General features: G+C 35.9%; 1 protein-coding gene and 1 pseudogene across 2 annotated transcripts; both read right to left on the reverse strand.

Moving 5' to 3' along the window:
• Nucleotides 1–3512: 3512 nt before the first annotated feature.
• Nucleotides 3513–7884, reverse strand: LOC118798047 (microfibril-associated glycoprotein 4-like). Of its 2 annotated transcripts, none has more exons than XM_036557362.1 (6): nucleotides 7844–7861; nucleotides 6955–6976; nucleotides 6455–6661; nucleotides 6077–6173; nucleotides 5273–5440; nucleotides 3513–4610 (listed from the first exon to the last, which is right to left on the reverse strand). In XM_036557362.1, coding segments are annotated over exons 1-6 (762 nt in total). In that variant the 5' UTR covers nucleotides 7846–7861; the 3' UTR covers nucleotides 3513–4344. The 2 variants fall into 2 exon arrangements, with proteins under 2 accessions (XP_036413255.1, XP_036413256.1); XM_036557363.1 differs by having other exon boundaries at nucleotides 3514–4610; nucleotides 7800–7884.
• A 2088-nt stretch (nucleotides 7885–9972) lies between these two features.
• Nucleotides 9973–18351, reverse strand: LOC118798354 (annotated as a pseudogene).
• Between the last annotated feature and the right edge of the window lie 638 nt (nucleotides 18352–18989).

Genomic DNA, 18989 nt, shown 5'->3' on the forward strand with positions numbered 1-18989 from the left:
ACTCTGTACAACACAATCATAGCCAGTACCTGCTGATCCTGGATAGTCAACTTTACATTGTTTATGGCTGTATTTCTTCTGGAACCTGAATGTAATACTTTTAATGACTATGCTAATCCAATATTTAGATTAATTAATCATATTATCCACTGTATTAATCCTTGATAGCCAGTTAATCCTACTACTGACAGAATTGATCCTGGAGAGTTAGGTAATCCAGTTAATGACTGTATTGATCGTGTATAGTCATTTAATACAGTTCATGACTGCATTGATCCTGGATAGTCAGTAGATCCAGTTTCTTACTGTACTGATCCTGTCAATAAATCAATAATAATATAGTCAATAAATCTAGTTCATAACTGAACTAACTGTTTTGATCTTGGATAGCCTGTTAATCCTCTTATTGACTGTATTGATCCCTGGATAATCACTTAATCCAGTTAATGACTGTATTGATCCTGGATAGGCAGTTAATCCAGTTCATGACTGTGTTTATCCCTGGATTGTCACTTTTAATGAAGTTCATGACTGTGTTAATCCTCAATAGTTAATCCAGTCCATGATTATATTGACCCTGGATAGTCAGTTAATTACGTTTATTACTGTATTAACCCTGGATAGTCAATGAATCTAGTTCATGATTTTGTTTATCCCTGGATAGTGAATTAATCCAGTTCATGACTGTATTGATCCCTGAATGCTTAGTTAATCTAGTTCATGTCAGGTCTGTATTGGTACTGGATAGTCAATTAATTTAGTTTATGACTGTGTTCATCCCTGGATAGTCATTTAATCAACTTTATGACTGTGTTGATTTTGGATAGTTAGTTAATCCAGTTCACCGCTGTATTCATCACCTGCCTAACCACAAAATGTCTGGAATAAATTTTTGCTTGTTTTTCCAGGAATGACAGTAGGACTGTGAATCCATCTCTAACACTGCTTCTTTCTAGGTTTTCATATGCAGCTACCACACTCGCATCACACATAGATAGAATGCTTAAAGATGAACTACAAATGAAATTGGATGAATCAGCACTGTGGACAGACAGGGTCACAGTACTAAGATGCATCAACAATGGCACAAGCAGATTAAAAATCTATGTGGCCAACAGAGATTCGGTCATCTACAACACAACAGTATCCTCACAACGGAGATGTCAGTTCAAAAAAGAACTCAGCAAACGTTATATACAGGAGGTCTAAATATTAAGAACCTAAAGAACTCCAGTGGAATTCCAATAAACAATGGTTCTCTCAATGAACAGTGGATCTCAATGAATCTGTGGAAAGAAGAAAAGTTTTGGCCTATATTCTGCATTTCTTCACACTTGGTTGAAAGTTGTCCATGCCTACACAGTCAAAACCAAAGAACAAGACCCTTTACACAGACTAATGGAGCACTACACTGATTGGAACAAACTGAAAAGAGCTGCAGCTTGGATGTTAACATTCAATGATATTCCATTGACCAAACGCAATAGGAAAGATCCTGCTATCATAACATCCATGAAGCAAAGGAGCTCAACAAAGACTTTGGCTGTTAAAGATTTTGAAAGAGCTAAATACTGAATTAGCTATGCACAGTATTAGATCTTCTGGAAGAAACTACATGCTTTCTAAGCTGAGAGAATGTTACTGGCTAGCTTGCACAAATTCTATGGCAAGAAATATATTATCAAGGTCTGCACATTCTGCAGAAGATACTAAGAAAGGTAAGGGCAACCAAATTATACAGGTGAATAAATTTGCACAAACAGTTGAACAATAAGTAAAAATGCTGCTTTATACAAGCACTGTTTGTTAACTTAGACGTATGCAATGCTGGTCACTAGTAAACAGACAATTATGTAACATGACAGAATGAGACAGACGCGTGCGGTTTTAAAAAAAACTGATGAGGCTTTACTAGTTTGAGGGAGCTCTGAAATTGTTGTCACAACAGTCCAAGGTCACATCCAAAGCAATGCAAAACCAGAAGATCACAGTCATAAGTCCACAGGATCAGGCAAGAAGACTGATTCAGAATAAACAAGCCAAAAGTTAAACCCACGGTGATCAGAAGGAAACACTCAGCATGTCCAAGGACAGAAGCAATACCTTGCAAAATGTCTAAGCTAAAGCCCGGACTTAAAAGGCTAACTAAACAAACCACATGATACACAGAACAGGTGAAAATACTCAGTAATCAGGTGAGGCTGATCTTGGATAAGTTGTGCGGTGAGGAGACAGGGTCATGTGATCATCTGAGGGGTTCTGGGAATTGAAATACTTGCTGGAGGAATGCGTGACAACTGATGATGTAGATTACAGAAAGCCTCTCATTAAGGAAAGTAACTTACATTGAATTGACGCACATGAGGTTTACACAAACAATAAACTTGGTACTGGGGCTACTGTACAACTGCTACTGCACTAAGTAACTAAAGAAAGGACTCCAAACCTTCATGTGCGAAGTGGAATCAGTCATGAATGACTGACTACTTTCAACAGTATCTAATGACTCCCAGCCATTTCAACTACTTACACCGAACTATCTACTCTTGATGAAAGGCCAGCCAGACATGGCTCCTGGTTTATTCCATGAAAAAGTTTCACACTCATGCAAAAAATTTCAAAAGTTCATTATATTGTTGATCTTTTCTGGAAGCATTAGGTAAAGAAATCCCTTCTACTAATGCAGGTGAAAGTGGCAACGGATACAAAGAAACTTTGCCCTTAGTGACTTAGTAGTGATTGTGGATGAGACAGAATCAAATAAGGCCTAACAACCTAATTTCTGAAGTTCCTGAAAAGGTGTCCAAACAAGCCCATGCACATGCCATAATAATTTTTTTAATAGTTTGCTGCAGAGGATTACTTCTTTTCAATTTAAAAATCAACAGATTATTAATTTTCACAAAAAGATGCATTCTGTCATTCTGCTTGATCCAAACTAAAGTTAGGAAAGTATTGTGGAAATGTATAAATATTTCATTGTCAGTTAAAACTTGGCTTGTATACACATGCTAGTGTGTCAGGCTAGTGAGTCATTAATTCAGAACTGATAAATTGCTTAGAACAAGATGTGATTTTGTCATTAAAAGTATGTCAAACTGATGAATAGCCATTTATCTCAGTGGTAAAGAATGCTATGTTGAATGTGAGTCATTGTTCAAGTAGTGACAACATTAGTCATCCTTTTTTTGTCAATTACATAAAACAAAAAAATGCAATCCAGGGGAAAAAAACAGGAGGCTTGGGTCTTCCATCAAAAGGCAGGCATGCAAGTTGGCCTCTTGGGTTTTAAAACATTATTTATAAGATCTAATAATTTGATTTATTATAATGTTCAACATGTTTGTTTAAATCTTTTAACAAAATAAATCAAGATATTTTTCTATTCCTGATCCAACATTATTATGACTTTTACTGCTGTACTAAATAATAATTTTCATTTTTTGTGTGCCATTTAAAAAGCATTTAAAAAGGACACAGGGTCACTGATGTGGAGCAATACTCCCTTGAAGTACCTAAAACAATTCAAGTGTTAGTGCCCCCTTCTGGAGAACCTTCAACTGGTATGAGTGAGTAAACATAAGTGAGCGTGTGAGTTACAAGCATGAACTGCAGTCTTTGGCTATAATTTGTTAATCTAAATAGTTCTGTCCAATGCTGGTTTCTTTTTTCTTTTCTTTTCTTTATATTCAACATTTAGATTTATATTAATATAATTATTTGTCAAAATTAATTATATTAATATAATTAATATATTTAATATATTAATTGTAAAAAACATATCTTCTGTTCATTTTGTTCTTGTGTTATTGTTATGCTATTTGGTATCCAGAGGAGAATGGGTTCCCCTTTTGAGTCTTGGCTCTTCTCAAAGTTTCTTCCTCTTGCTCTTAGGGACTTTTTCCTGTCGCTGTTGCCATTGGCGGCGCTCATGGGGGCTCAAACCCAGATTTTCTGTAAAGATACTTTGTGACAACACCTGTTGTGAAAAGCACTATATAAATAAATTTGAGTTTACTTGACAAACCAGTTTCTTGAGAATTCTGCATCAAAAAATACTTTCAGATCTTAGTCATCTTTCACTATGAGGGTTTTAGAATTGAAGTCGTCATGTAAAGCATATACATATATTTTCATCTAACCTTTTAATAATGTCAACTATTTATTTATTGTACAACAACTTTATATACCTAATATGAAATGCACAGTAATTAAACATTTTGTGTGTATGTACAAATATAAAATTTTTAAAAAGCAAAACAAAACAACAAAGGATGGCTCAATGTATCATCATTCCTACTTTCAGACTGACAGATCTCTTCTACTTGAAGCAAGAATAACCTGTCACTGAGTCTCAGGCACAGGCCTGATCTTCATACTGATGAACTTGAGACCATAATCATAGCCTTTCCAGTGATACCACACATTTCCAATAGCATAAAAGGTACCATCCTTTCCCCACAGATAGATACCGTTGGGGTTAGCGTGGTGGCAAGCACTGTACCAAAACCCTCCGAGGTAGGATTTAGCACAGTTACCATCCTTATTAGCATCCTGGTCTTTGTCAAAGGTGGAGAACTTCTGTCCATTGTTTGTCTCCAAAGAGTCACCTAGAGACAGGAGAATATATCAGTACTACATTGCGAACAACGACTTTACGACATATTTTTGACCAGTGATGGACAAGGTACACAACTTCTGTACTTGCGTGAAAGTAGAGATACTCTTACTGAAATACTGAGTAGAAGTAAATATGTTCTATCTGTATTTTTACTTGACTTAAAGTAAAAACATACCTGCTTTTATAGGTATCAAATAGGCAGTTTCTGAACATAGAAGATTGCAATATGGTGACCCACAAGGCTCTGTTTTAGGGCCTTTACTCTGCTTCATTTTATTCATAGCCTTTAAGATACATAATCCATAAATACAATGCTACCTTTTATTTTTATGCTGATGATACTCAGTTTTACGTATCAGTTGAGCCAAAATTTGAAAGATTTTGTTAACCCTTGTTTTATGTTTGCCAATCGTTTACATCATTGATATTTGTGGATCAGTTTTGTTAATTATGGCTAAATCATCTCAAAAGAGTTCTAGAACATATGTTAGTCTATAATTTCATTTGACCCTCCTTTCCAACTACTTAAACATCAACAACTTAGAGATTAACTTATTTTATTGTATTTTACTGTTCATAATTACTTTATTTGCCACCAGCAATATAAATAATACATTTAGTTTTTATTTTTTATTTTTTGTTTTTTCTCACCTGCTCCTCCATTAATGAATCCACCAACATGGAGTTTGTAGCCGTCAACTTCAGATTCCACAGAGAAAGTAGAGTACTGGGCGTAAACCTTCACTCCTTCAAAGTCCTGCAGGTCAACTTTCAGCTCATACTTCCTCTTGCGGGTGAGCTGGTAGAGGTTCTCCAATCCTGGAGGCGCAATGTGTTCATACAGTTGTTTTCAGTATAAATAAAAAACAGATGACTTTTAACTGATACAGTGTTTCCTGTGTCTAAAGTGCCAAATGAAACATGCAACATTTAACAAACCTCTAATTTGATGCTATAAAAAACTTTTTTTTCCCTGCAACCTATGAGATTGTAAACTTGCACTCTAATATTTATTTCCATAAAAACCTTATTCAGTTCTATTATTTTAATCAGTAAGAAACTAAAAGACAGCTTAGCTTACGCAAACAAAGCTTAGTATAATCAGGAGAAAAGCCACAGAATGTCCTCTGAATCTGAGTGGTCTGGTGAATTGTTATACTTTAAAAATCTTACAGAATTTTAATTGACTGTTTTGATATAATGTAATTTTCATACTTTTACTCATAATTAAGGATAATAATTTGGATTGCCTACACCTTTCTTAAGTTATGAAAAAAACTACTTTTTTATCTAATTCATTAATTCAAGAGCATTCAAATATGAGTATTAATGAGTTAAACTACAACAATTTATTCATGCTTCACACTTTTTCTTACTTGTAATTACACTGCCACATTTTACTTTTTTCACTACAGTTTTACTACACTGTGTTTGTGATAGGTAATGAATTCTCACCCAGCCAGTATTCTCCATTTTTGTTCCCAAATCCTTTCTTGTACTGCTCCCATGGTCTGTAGAAGTTCACACTGCCATCCATTCTCCTCTGAATCACCTGGTGTAAATACAACATCCATTTATTTTTTGGAATAAAGGCAGTCATACGCACTGTAAAGTAGACTGAAGACTTCTTACAGAACTTATTAAGATTTTTATTTTAAATGTAAAGAATTATGTACATAGTGGATGTATTTTTTATATTCAGCTATCTTTTTCATGGACATAACCACATGCCGTTCACTAGTTCACTAATACTAATGTTGCTAATAATCAATATTTCCTACAGATGTAAATTGACCTCAATACTGTTTAATAGAGAAATACAGTCTAACATACCGTCCACTTTCCATCCTCTGTTTGTCCCTCACAGCCCATGTCACAGTACACCTGTACAGGTGTGTCACCTGCAGGGTAGATGGTGTAAACTCCACTCAGTGTTTGTCCGTTAGTGTAGACATCAGAGCAGTCTGTCGGGAACAGTTCCTGAGAAACTGAGGTGCTCCCAACCAGCAGGGGGAGCACTAGAGCCAGAAACACTCCGACCTGGAGAGCAGACAGACAAAATAAAGTAAAAACTATGAAAAACTAATGTATACATAAAAGAAAATATGGTACAGTTAACGAGCAAAAAACTGAAACAAGCGTTTTTTGATTAAAGACTAAAGTAGACAGTTGTAGATTTTAGAGATATTAGTTTTAAGCATGTTTCAGTACACAAGAGCACCTACAATAAACAAATGACAGTTTACAAACACAGAAAACTTAAACTCACTTCAAGTTTAGAATGTATAGATTAGAATACACAACATTCAAGATGATACCACAATAACACTTACTGTCATTTTTGTGTCCACCAGCCTTTCAAAAAAAAAAAAAACACAGCTTGATTCTGAAGCAGAGATTAGATATTAGACAGCAGTCAAACAGTCATTTTATACAAATGTGATTGTCCATTCAACTTCAACATTGCTAGAAATACACCAGCTGAAAATGGTAACAAATTGTATTTTTGGCTAAAAGTGAAAAAAGGACAAATATTTACAAAAAGAAAAAGAAAAAAGCAAATATTAAATAAGACTACAGTGAGGTGTAAAAATCTAAGACTTCACAAATTAATATTAATGGTAATGAAAATGAGAAATATTGATAAAAATGCTGTTTCTTTCTTTGCTCTCTTGTGCCATTCAGATTAACAGTAAAAACATCAGCAGAATGTAGCTGTTTCTATTCTAACTGTTTTTATGAGGAATATCAGACCTGTGATTTAAAGTGCAAAGAATAACTAAAAACTGAATGAATTCATTTTTTAAACTAACCGTTCTCTGCTGTCAAGGTTGCTGGATGTCATGGCACATATTAAAGCTACATACTGTAATCATTTCAACATTATTTTTATGAAAACTGCTTTTATTTTTGGTCTTCCTTTTTTGTTTTTCTGCGAATTTTCGTTGCATCACTAAAGATAACACTTAGACCTGTTATTTTCATTTTGTCCACCATGCTCTTAAATGCATTTGTGGTACGAAAGAGTACATATCTCTCACAAGAAATACTTTTCAAAGGTAAATGAGGCTGTCTGTAAGTCCTGTTACTCTGTGAGAGGCACATTTAGGTCTAGAACCACCTTTAGAATGACAGAACAGCAGAAAAGGGTCAGTACAAGACATAAAATGGGACTTACTTGTAAGGTTACTCTTTTCTCAGTAAACAAGTGCTCATACTCACATGCTTTTAAACCCTGCTGGACCCTCAAATCCCTCCTAACCAGAACACTCATGACTCAGCATGAAAATTCCTTAAAGGAATTTCCGAAATGCTGCAAGGTTGGGGTTTATTTGATTTATGCTTAGAATTGTGTGATCTTCAGGATCTTTACAGCCTTAACTAAACACACTTGCTCATTTACCAGAAACTTGGAACTTCTCCACTCTTGCTAAATATCTGCTCAGTGATTGCAACATCGCAGCAGGTCTGGACAATGAAGCACAGTGACAGAATCAGGAGGGAAGGACTTATCTGCAGATAAACTGACCAGAATTAAGTCATTACATTGCCCGGCGTTGGATTTAACATCTACACACACACAACAGATGTTACAATCATGTAATGTGCACACAAAAAACTAATTCAGTTATTTTGTATGGAATTTCTTTAACATCCCTGCTAGTCTTTTACATTTAAATGCAATTCTCTGGACAAAAGATACAAATTATTCATTGGTGTCAAAGAGTGCCAAGTGCAAATTCACCTCTAAACTTGTACAAACATTATAAATATACTATAGTTTGTACTTAGAGTAACTGTTTTAGTTTGGATTTATGTAAATTTAAACTCAAATGATTTAATGTAGTGGCATCTGGCATTTAATATTTAGCAGATTTACTATAAGTTCACAATATGAGAGACAATTTTGCCTTAAGTTTTTCTCCTGTGGGTGTGTCCAAGGCTGCTCTTGTTGTCACACATGAATGTGTTCACTGTCCACTTTCTGACAAGAAAATGTTAAAAAAGATAAACTATTTCTGCAACATGGCCAAAAATACTAATTATTGAGATTGGGTGTTTCAGCCACACCCATTGCTAACAGGGGTCTAAAATTAAGAATATAGCTAAGCACGTTGTAGTTCTTTGCCTGAGATATTGAAATATTGAAAATCAGATCTTATGTAACACTCTTGTTAAGATATGCATAGTATCTTTGTCAGACAGTCACTGATGTTCTTGTGATGTTTGTATTCTTACCTGATATTTATGAAATAGTATGTTAGAACACCATCAATACATCAAACTATGAGATACAAACATAGCCTCTTAAACTCCTTGTTACCACCGGTTGTTCCAAAACGCTCTTCGTCTTGGTGGGTGTCGTTTGAGAGCTGTAACTGTCTTCTTTCCAGTCAAATAGATGGGTGATGTAATTTTAAACCCATATAATAAAAGAAGCTGAACTCACAGTTTTTTTGTCTACTGAAAGTCGAACCATTTTTCCACAAATCTGGGCTAGAAACTATAAACAGATGGCGTCTTTTCAGTGATCTGCTCTATAAAAATTATTTTTATAAAATAATACAAAGAGCGTCAAAGATTTTTGGCTTTCAGCAGTAAATTATAAGCATATAGCAATATGTGTGATCATAAAACACATGTTCTGTTCATTTGAGGGGAGCTTTTACAAAAAATAAATAAATAAAATGAAAATTTGCATTTATTTCATGCAGTTACAGAATAGTTTGCCTTAAGATTTGGTCAGGTAAATTCAGATAGACAAACCAAAATATACCCTGGAGCATAAGTTAACTCGATAGCACTTTGATGAGGTCTTTGGGAAAGTGTGAGTTTAAAGTGGTTTTGCACACTGTGTTTAGCATGTTTGGGAAATGTGACACACTTGGACACTTGCCAGAAAGCGCATGAACCTGCACACTGGTATAGAAAACCAAAAGAGTGAACTTAGGGACAAATGAGTAAGCTAAACTGTCACATTTGTAACATTGTCCTCATTTGTGTTTGCTTGTGAGGATCAAAAAGCCCTCAGCTTTCTCATTTCTAACTTTGGGATTCAAGCGGGTGCTCACAAGTGCCTTCTATGCACCCCTACTGCCTCCTTTAGTGAGGACTACATCAATTTGGATTCAGCAATGGTCCCTTACTCAAAATCTTTGAGATATAGGCTGTGAAACACAGGTTCTGAGATACTAGCAAACTGGCTAGTTAACTGTTTACTATTTGTAACTCCATTTATCATCATCATCACATCTTAGTTTAGTAAATGCTTATTGATTAATGCTTTTGATAAAAACCACTTTGGTTTTAAGAAATAAGGCAAAATTTATTTCCTGTACTACAGCAACTTTTATTACAATTGACGTGTTGAATAATGCATGCACAGATTTGAATAATAGACAGCTTTCTTCTAATAAAATATTTCAACTTTGTGTCTGTCTGTAATGATTACATGCTAAAAAGAAAAAAAACAAATAAAAATCTATCTTCTCAGATTCTGCATCTCTCATTTTAAGCAAGAGAAACCCGTCATATGGGTCTAAGACACAGGCCTGATCTTCATACTGATGGACTTCAGACCATAATCAAAGCCTTTCCAGTTGTACCACACATTTCCAACAGCATAAATTGTGCCATCCCTTTCCCCACAGATAAATACCGTTGGGGTTAGTAGCGTGGCAAGTATTGTACCAAAACGCTCCAAGGAAGGTTTTAGCACAGTTTCGATCCTGTTGAGAATCCTGGTCATTATCAAAGGTGGAGAACTTTTGTCCGTTGTTGTATCCCAATGAGTCACCTGCAGACAGAAGGATTTGTCACTACAGACATGCTGTCATATCACAAAACATAATAAACTACAACTTTATTACATATTTAATGTAGATTTTTTTTTAAATGACTTTCTATTTTATATAAACACTGTTCTCACTGACTATTCAGACGGCCATGCTGGGTGATGTAGTTATGCAACACGTAACAGCGTTGCATAATCAGAAAAAAGCAAAAAAGGATAAGGATTACATTTAAAAAACAGACAAACTTGTCACACTTTGTCAAAATTGGCTTTTCTGAATGTTGAATACATAATTTTCCAAAAGTATTCAGTCACCCACCCAAATCATTGAATTCAGGTGTTCCAATCATTTCCATGGCCACAGGTGTATAAAACCAAGCACCCAGGCATGCAGACTGCTTCTACAAACATTAGTGAAAGAATGGGTCGCTCTCAGGAGCTCAGTGAATTCCAGTGGGGTACTGTGATAGGATACCACCTGTGCAACAAGTCCAGTCATGAAATTTCCTCACTACTAATTATTCCACAGTCAACTGTCAGTGGTATTATAACAAAGTGGAAGTGATTGGGAACGACAGCAACTCAGCCACGAAGTGGTCGGCTACGTAAAATGACAGAGCGGGCTCAGCGGATGCTGAGGCGCATAGTGCGCAGAGGTTGCCAACTTTCTGCAGAGTCAATCGCTACAGACCTCCAAACTTCATGTGGCCTTCAGATTGGCTCAAGAACAGTGCGTAGAGAGCTTCATGGAATGGGTTAGCGCCGCCACTGGACTCTAGAGCAGTGGAGACGTGTTCTCTGGAGTGACGAATCACGCTCCCCCGTCTGGCAATCCGATGGACGAGTCTGGGTTTGGCGGATGCCAGGAGACGGTACTTATCTGACTGCATTGTGCCAAGTGTAAAGTTTGGTGGAGGGGGGATTATGGTGTGGGGTTGTTTTTCAGGAGTTGGGCTCGGCCCCTTAGTTCTAGTGAAAGGAACTCTTAATGCTTCAGCAGACAAAGAGATTTTGGACAATTTCATGCTCCCAACTTTGTGGGAACAGTTTGGGATGGTCAAAAATTCCCATAAACACACTTCCTTAACCTTGTGGAAAGCCTTCCCAGAAGATTTGAAATTGTTATAGCTGCAAAGGGTGGGCCGACATCATATTAAACCCTATGGATTAAGAATGGGATGTCACTTGAAGGCAAATAAGCAAATACTTTTGGCAATATAGTGTATATCACATGATTGATGCAACAGCTCACATTTTTTAATTAAGTCAAATCTGTAGAATTCATTTTGCTTTTTTACTGGCAGAAATTAGCTCAAATTAGTGTTAACTAATATTCTAACTAACATGGAACAGAAGAGCAATGAAGCATGAAAAGACTCTCATGAGCAGTAAAGTGGGTTTCACTTTTTCAAATCATATATGATATGACTTTTATTTTTTAACAATAGGAGCAAAATGTTTATATATGTAAATGATCATTATTAGTAACTAAAACAATCAATTCACACTTAGTTTTTGCATGAAATGAATGCATTTTAAAATTCTAACAATGTTGATTTTCGTGGGCTTTAACAACTGAGAGTTTAGGAATCAACAAATTACATCACAATCATCCAAGTGATGAATATAAAACAATAGATTATAGCTTTAGCTTTTATTGCCTGATATTTACAGCTTGAGGTGTTAACTTACAATGTGACATCTTTGGTTTGAACTCATTTTTCAAGTAAGCAAAAATATTAAAACCTATGGTTGACCAGTGTTTCTTGTTGCCCAGATGTGCCCTGTTAGATTAATTTTTTTGAACAATTAGCTCTGAATGTCTGATGACTACATTTGCTGTTAAAAAGGATAAAACAACATGAAGACCAGAGAGCCGTCAGCGACAACACCAAAAGCCTCCACAGGGCAGGGGTCAAGCGATCACAGTTCACTTCAGAAAAATAGAGGCTATACCACAAGATGCAAACCAGTCATCAGCAGTAAGAATTGGACGACCAGGTTGAAACTCATGAAGAAATACAGAGATGAACCACAGAAGTTCGGGAATAGAAATTTTTGGACTAATGAGACCAAGACTAACTCCTGCCAAAGTGATGTAAAGTCCAAAGTGTGGAGAAAGAAAGGATCTGCTCATGAGCCAAAACATATGAGCTCATCGGTCAAGCACGGTGGAGGTAGTGTCATGACTTGGGCTTGCATGGCTGCCTCTGGAACAGGCTTACTCCTCTATATTGATGATGTAGCTAATGATGGCAGTAGCAGAATGAATTCAATCTACAGAAACATTCTGTCTGCCAATTTACAGAGAAATGGATCCAATCTAATCAAGAGGAACATCATCATGCAGCAAGACAATGATCCAAAACACACTGGTACCACAATAAAGGGCTTTATCAGAAGAAAACAGTGAAAGGTTTTAGACTGGCCAAGGCAATCACCAGACCTTAACTCATGGAGCAGCATTTCACCTCCTAAAGAGGAGACTGAAGATAGAAAACTCCCAAAACAAACAACAACTAAAAGCATCAAAAATGAAGAATGCAACAGTTTGGTGATATGAGTGGGTCGGCGGCTTGATACAATTGTTGCAAGCGAGGGATGCAACCAAATATTGAATATTGTTTCAGTTACTTTAACACTATATGTTTGTATATATTTGCCCACCTGAAAAAACAGGGTGGTCTGCCAACAATGGTGTCATGTTCTGGGTTGTTCTAGATGTTAATATCAGCAAATCAATGCTGAATTTCTATGGTATCATCTCATATTCATCTTTTGATCTCAAACCCAAATGTCTTCAGTGTATAACAAAAAGAAAATAACTGGCAGTGCAGTTCCAAAACCTTTGAGGGGACTGTGTATTGAACTGAAGTAGGCAGTTCTCGCCAGTGTTGAGCAAAAAAACCTACCACCAAAAAACAAAACCATCTTTTTTGGTGGAACTATAGCATCAGTAACATAATCAAAGAACAACAAGTAGTAGTGCTCCAGCCAGTAGTGCTTTAGCCAGTCTTCAGAGGTCATACATGCTTGTCTTATTTGCCTCACCTGTTTGCTTTTGGTCCAAGAAAATGGTACAGGCACATTGAAAGGCCAATTGAAAGCCCATATACTGATATAGTTGCATAAAGGCACAGGATTATTATTCATTCTACTGATTTACCACCTACTACATTTCTACAGGCTATAAGGTCTTTTTACTTTCTACATAATTCACTATATGTAACCTAAAGTTATGGCTCTAAATGGGTTATTCAGCATAAATATAAAATTTGCGAGGGAAGATCATGACAATGGTCTTGTCTGTATCCATCACTATTGTTTTCTTTAATTATTTCTATATCATTAATTCTTTATCACCTGCTCCTCCATCAATGAATCCACCAACATGGAGTCTGTAGCCGTCGACTTCAGAGTCCACAGAGAAATTAGAGTACTGAGCATAAACCTTCCCTCCCTCAAAGTCCTCCAGGTCCACTCTCAGCTCATACTTTCTCTTGCTGGTGAGCTGGTAGAGGTTCTCTAATCCTGTTGATACAAAGGCAAAATCAGCCATAAAGGTTATTCATGAAGATTCAGTTCCAAAATCTTACTACATTTCATAAGAGACAGCATTCATGGCTTATTTATGATATGAAGAAGTCTTCATTTTCCAAAGTTTTTTTTTTTATTTTGCTGTCCTAAAACTGAATATTCAGTCTTGGTTCTAAGTTTCGGAGCATTTTTTAAATACCCTTGTGAGGAAAACTGAAATAAATCCTATAACTCACTGTGGCCAACTGATAGCACAATAGCACATGCTTATGTGATTTAAATCCACTTGGTTCTGTGTTTGTTTTAGTATATTATTAAATGCTGTTATGACCTAAATTAATTCAGGTCCAAAACAAATTTCACACTGAAATCTGACTATGTAACTCATAGATATTTTAATATCTCAAATTAGCAAATATGATACTTCATGATGTGTTTACCAGAATTCTAATTTGCCAAAAAAAAAAGGAAAAAACTGTTGATCATGAAACTTGTTTTGGTAACACTCCATGAGATGACACCAAACAGGTGACTAATACCAGGGATGGATCGTTTGATTCGGCTCTGCACTACAGAGTGATACAACCATCTACGCAGCAAAACCTTTTATCTTTCATCTTAAATCTAGTTAATATGTCTAATAATCCTCAGTCTGAGACTGTTGTAAGAACATTATACGGTTGTTACGATTTCTTACTTCAGCACATTTATTAAGTGAAATTATCTCACTGTATTTTAGCTTGTTTTAGAAATAATGCCTGAAAGACGCAAGGCTCTCTGCCAGTATAGTGGAATAATTTGGTACAGACTAATGTAGACGTGATGAGATGACTTTTTCCAGAAAATAATAATTACATAATCATAACAGTTGAAGATAAGTAATTAATAAATTGAATGAACTGCTGTTTTGGAATAACGTACACTGCTAACATATATACACACATTGCTGCTGTAGGAAGAAAAACTTGTATTTTCATTTTTGTCTGTTGTCCTTTACATTGCTTGTAAGTAAGTCTGAAGAATAGACCAAAATAAATGACCCAAAACCCCCTGGAAAAAAGTCTGGTTCTGTTGACTTGCATTAAAGGTAACGTAGGTTTTTTTCCTTCTCCTGTAAAGTTATCATTTTGGAGATACGAGATTTTCTTCCAACGACAGCGGTATATTTGTGTGTGTGTGTGTGCATGTATGCAGTTCAGAATAAGTTGTTGCCTGGTGCAAAGACCATGCCTGACTAATATTTATGTACAAAAGAAAACTATTTCTGATTATTGTTATTTTAATCAAATTATTTTAATGGAGTTAATGTACACTTTAAAAAATATGATTGCTTACAACATTTGCCTCCATGTTTTTCATTTGTGATAAAATTGGTCTCTTCACTGTGTTTCTGATAGATAATTAATTCTCACCCAGCCAGTATTCTCCAGTTTTGTTCCCAAATCCTTTCTTGTACTGCTCCCATGGTCTGTAGAAGTTCACACTGCCATCCATTCTCCTCTGAATCACCTGGTGGAAAGAGAACATTCATTACTGTAGTGGAATTAAGACAGTCGTACATGCTTTAAAGTAGTATAAAGACTTCTTATAGAACTTCACACTGAATTAAATTAAAATCCTAAAATTTTGCAGCAGATGGATTTTATATCTTTATTATTTCCTTAATTTTCTTTTTATTTACATTTAACAGTGTTGGGTATACAAATACAGTACTTGATTAAAAGTAGTTATACTACAAAAGCAAATTATTATAATTATTATTATATTTTTTTCAAGTAAAAAATGAGTAAATAAAAAAATAAGTTAAAGTACTGAAACACTTGCTTTTAAATGTATTTCAGTATTAAAAGTATTGTGAGCTATTCCAACATCTCTCCTTTTGTGCCTTTTTAAAAAATGACTCCCTGGGATTTCAGCTATCTTGTTAAAAAATAAGAAATGTTTGGACATTTGATATCCAGGGGCAGGTTTAGTGAAAGGTGCGCTATGATTGGTTTGATTTGTTTGTTAAAATGCATTATGTTCTATCATACATTATGGAAAATGTAGCTTTTATTTCACAGTATTGCAGAGAGTAATACAGAGAGTAATACAATACAAATTAAAAGTATCAAAAAAATGAAATATTTGCTTAAACTACAGCTGCAAAAAAATGGTTATTTATTAAATTTAAGCAATAATTGATTATTTGTACTTTTTCACCACTGATGTTTAATAAGCATCTCTTTATGGGTGACATTTAAATTCTACAGATTACACATTTGGGACTTTTTCATACGTATGACTGCATGCAGTTCACTAGTCCACTACTACTGATCACTCACTAGTTTATTTATACTGATGCTGTTGCTGATTGTCAGTAATAATGAATATTTCCAACAGATGTGAATTGACCTCAATACTTTAGTTAGTCTATTAGAGATTTACAATTTAACATACCGTCCAGTTTCCATCTTTTGTTTGTCCATTATTGCCCATGTCACAGTACACCTGTACAGGTGTCACACCTGCAGGGTAGATGGTGTAAACTCCACTCAGTGTTTGTCCGTTAGTGTAGACGTCAGAGCAGTCTGTCGGGAATAGTTCCTGAGAAACTGAAGTGCTCCCAATCAGCAGGGGGAGCAATAGAGCTAGAAATACTCTGACCTGGAGGGAAGACAGAGTGACTGAGATACACAATAAAACTGCATAAGTACAATAAACAGTAAAATATTGTTACATTTTTTCACATCTGGCTGAAAAAAATTGCAGTTACGAAATGAACACTGATATACACCGACCGGCCAATTAATTAAAACCACCTCCTTGTATCTACACTCATTGTCCATTTTATAGCTCCACTGACCACATAGGAGTGTTCTTTTCCTGCTCACAGAGCAGGTACTGTTTGGGTGGAGTTTTTAAACCCCTCAGTGTCGCTGCTGGACTGAGAACCAAAAATATCCAGCCAATAGCGTCCTGTGGGCAGCGTCCTGTGATGAAGGACTAGAGGATGACCGACACAAACTGTGCAGCAGCAGATGAGCTATCGTCTCTGACTTCACATCTACAAGGTGGACTGACAAGGTAGGAGTGTCTAATAGAGTGGACAGTGAGTGGACACGGTGTTTAAAAACTCCAGCAGCACTGCTGTGTCTGATCCACTCAGACCAGTTCAACACACCCTAACACACCACCACCACATCAGTGTTACTGCAGTGCTGAGAATGACCCACCACCCAAATAGTACCTGCTCTGTGGGGGTCCTGACCTTTGAAGAACAGGGTAACAAAATATGCAGAGAAACAGATGGACTACAGTCTGTAACTGTAGAACTACAAAGTGAAACTATAATATGTGGAGCAGAAAAATGGACAACAAGTGTAGAAACAATGAGGTTGTTGTAATGAAGTGGCCATGTGAGATAAATCCTCATTTCAAATAGTCACATTACAATAACAGGATGACTAAGCAATATGAGAGAAGACTATGACTTACTGTCATTGTTGTTTCTAGAAGCTCTTCCAACAACTAAAAACTTACAGCTTAATTCTGAAGCAGAGATTAGGTCTGGACCTGGACAGAAGTCAAATTAAATTATAATTTTATGCAAACTTCAGTGTCAATTCACCGTGAAGTTAACATGTGGACTTGTTACATTTTGTTTTCATTTTGTCCACCACAGTCACATCAACATAGTAATGCCATCAACATGTCATAGTAGATGTAGTCTAATCCTGTCATGAGTTATAAAGAGAGATTTTGTTCAGTAATATGAGTGTCATGTTACCATTACTAATAATTATTGTGACAGATGTCATTACGTTGGATGAGTTAACAGCTAATTTGTCAATACTGTTATATTTCTGAACACAATCAGTCAATATTGTTATATTACTGAGCATTTTCTGTCAATACTGTTACATCACTGAGCATAGTCTGTCAGTACTGTTATATTACTCAACATAGTCTGTCAGTACTGTTATATTACTCAACATAGTCTGTCGCTACTGTTATATTACTCAACATAGTCTGTCGCTACTGTTATATTACTGATCGTAGTTTGTCAATATTGTTATATTAAAGAACATAGTCTGTCAATACTGTTAGATTACTGAACATGACAACTTATGACAGCATATGACATCTGCCATAACATGTTTATGACAAAGTGAAGGGTTACCAAGGTGGCTATAAAACCACTGGAAACACTATTCTAAAGTAAATGAGGCTGCCTGTGTGTCCTCTTTCTCTAAAAGAAAGGCATTTGGGTCAATAGCCATCTTCAGAACCACACAGAACAGCAGAGATGAGTCAATTAAAGACATCATAGGTGACTTACCTGTAAGGTTTGTCTTAAACAGTCCCAAGTGTTCATACTTGCATGCTTTCAAACTCTGCTGGACCATCAAACCCCTCGTAACTAGAGCTCATGTGAGTCAGCCTGAAAATTCCTGGACATTCAAAGGAAATTCAAATGATCCCCTGGGGATGGTGGTTCATTTGATTTATGGTTAGATATGAACGCGTCAATGATGTTCGGCTGCTGACACAGAAATATTCAGTATTGTCAGCTCATTATTATAGTATGTACTGGGATATTAATTCAGGCCAAAACATTAAATTTCCTGTGTGGATTGACCTTGACATTTGGTCAGCTCTTGCAACAGAAACTGAAAGCAATTTTTTTATACTTTTGCTCTTGCTGAATATATGCTCTGTGATTGCAACATTGCAAAAGTCTGGATAATGAAGCGCAATGACAGAATCAGGAGTGAATGACTTATCTGATAAACTGACCACTGAAAACCACAGTATTAAGACATTACATTGGGCAGTGCCAGTTATAAGAATGTATTATTTAATTTTGGTTATCAGATGTTTATGCTGGCCACAAACAGTAATATTAATAATTATGCAGTGCAATGCAATATTTATGTTCAAACAGTTAAAATGAACTGGAAATTCCCGAAGCCCTTATAAATGAAACTAGGGGAGCTTGGGGTTCAGCTAAACACAGGGTAAAATATAACACAGATATTTTATGTGATTGAACTG

The sequence above is a fragment of the Colossoma macropomum genome, unplaced genomic scaffold (assembly GCF_904425465.1).
Source record: "Colossoma macropomum unplaced genomic scaffold, Colossoma_macropomum, whole genome shotgun sequence".
NCBI classification, from domain to species: Eukaryota; Metazoa; Chordata; class Actinopteri; order Characiformes; family Serrasalmidae; genus Colossoma; species Colossoma macropomum.

Excerpts from the sequence above, each read along its gene's own strand:
- LOC118798047 (XM_036557362.1), bottom strand. Across the intron at positions 5,441-6,076 it reads AAATGGAGAATACTGGCTGG|GATTGGAGAACCTCTACCAG; the intron begins GTGAGAATTCAT and ends TTGCGCCTCCAG. Across the intron at positions 4,611-5,272 it reads ATTCATTAATGGAGGAGCAG|GTGACTCTTTGGAGACAAAC; the intron begins GTGAGAAAAAAC and ends TCCTGTCTCTAG.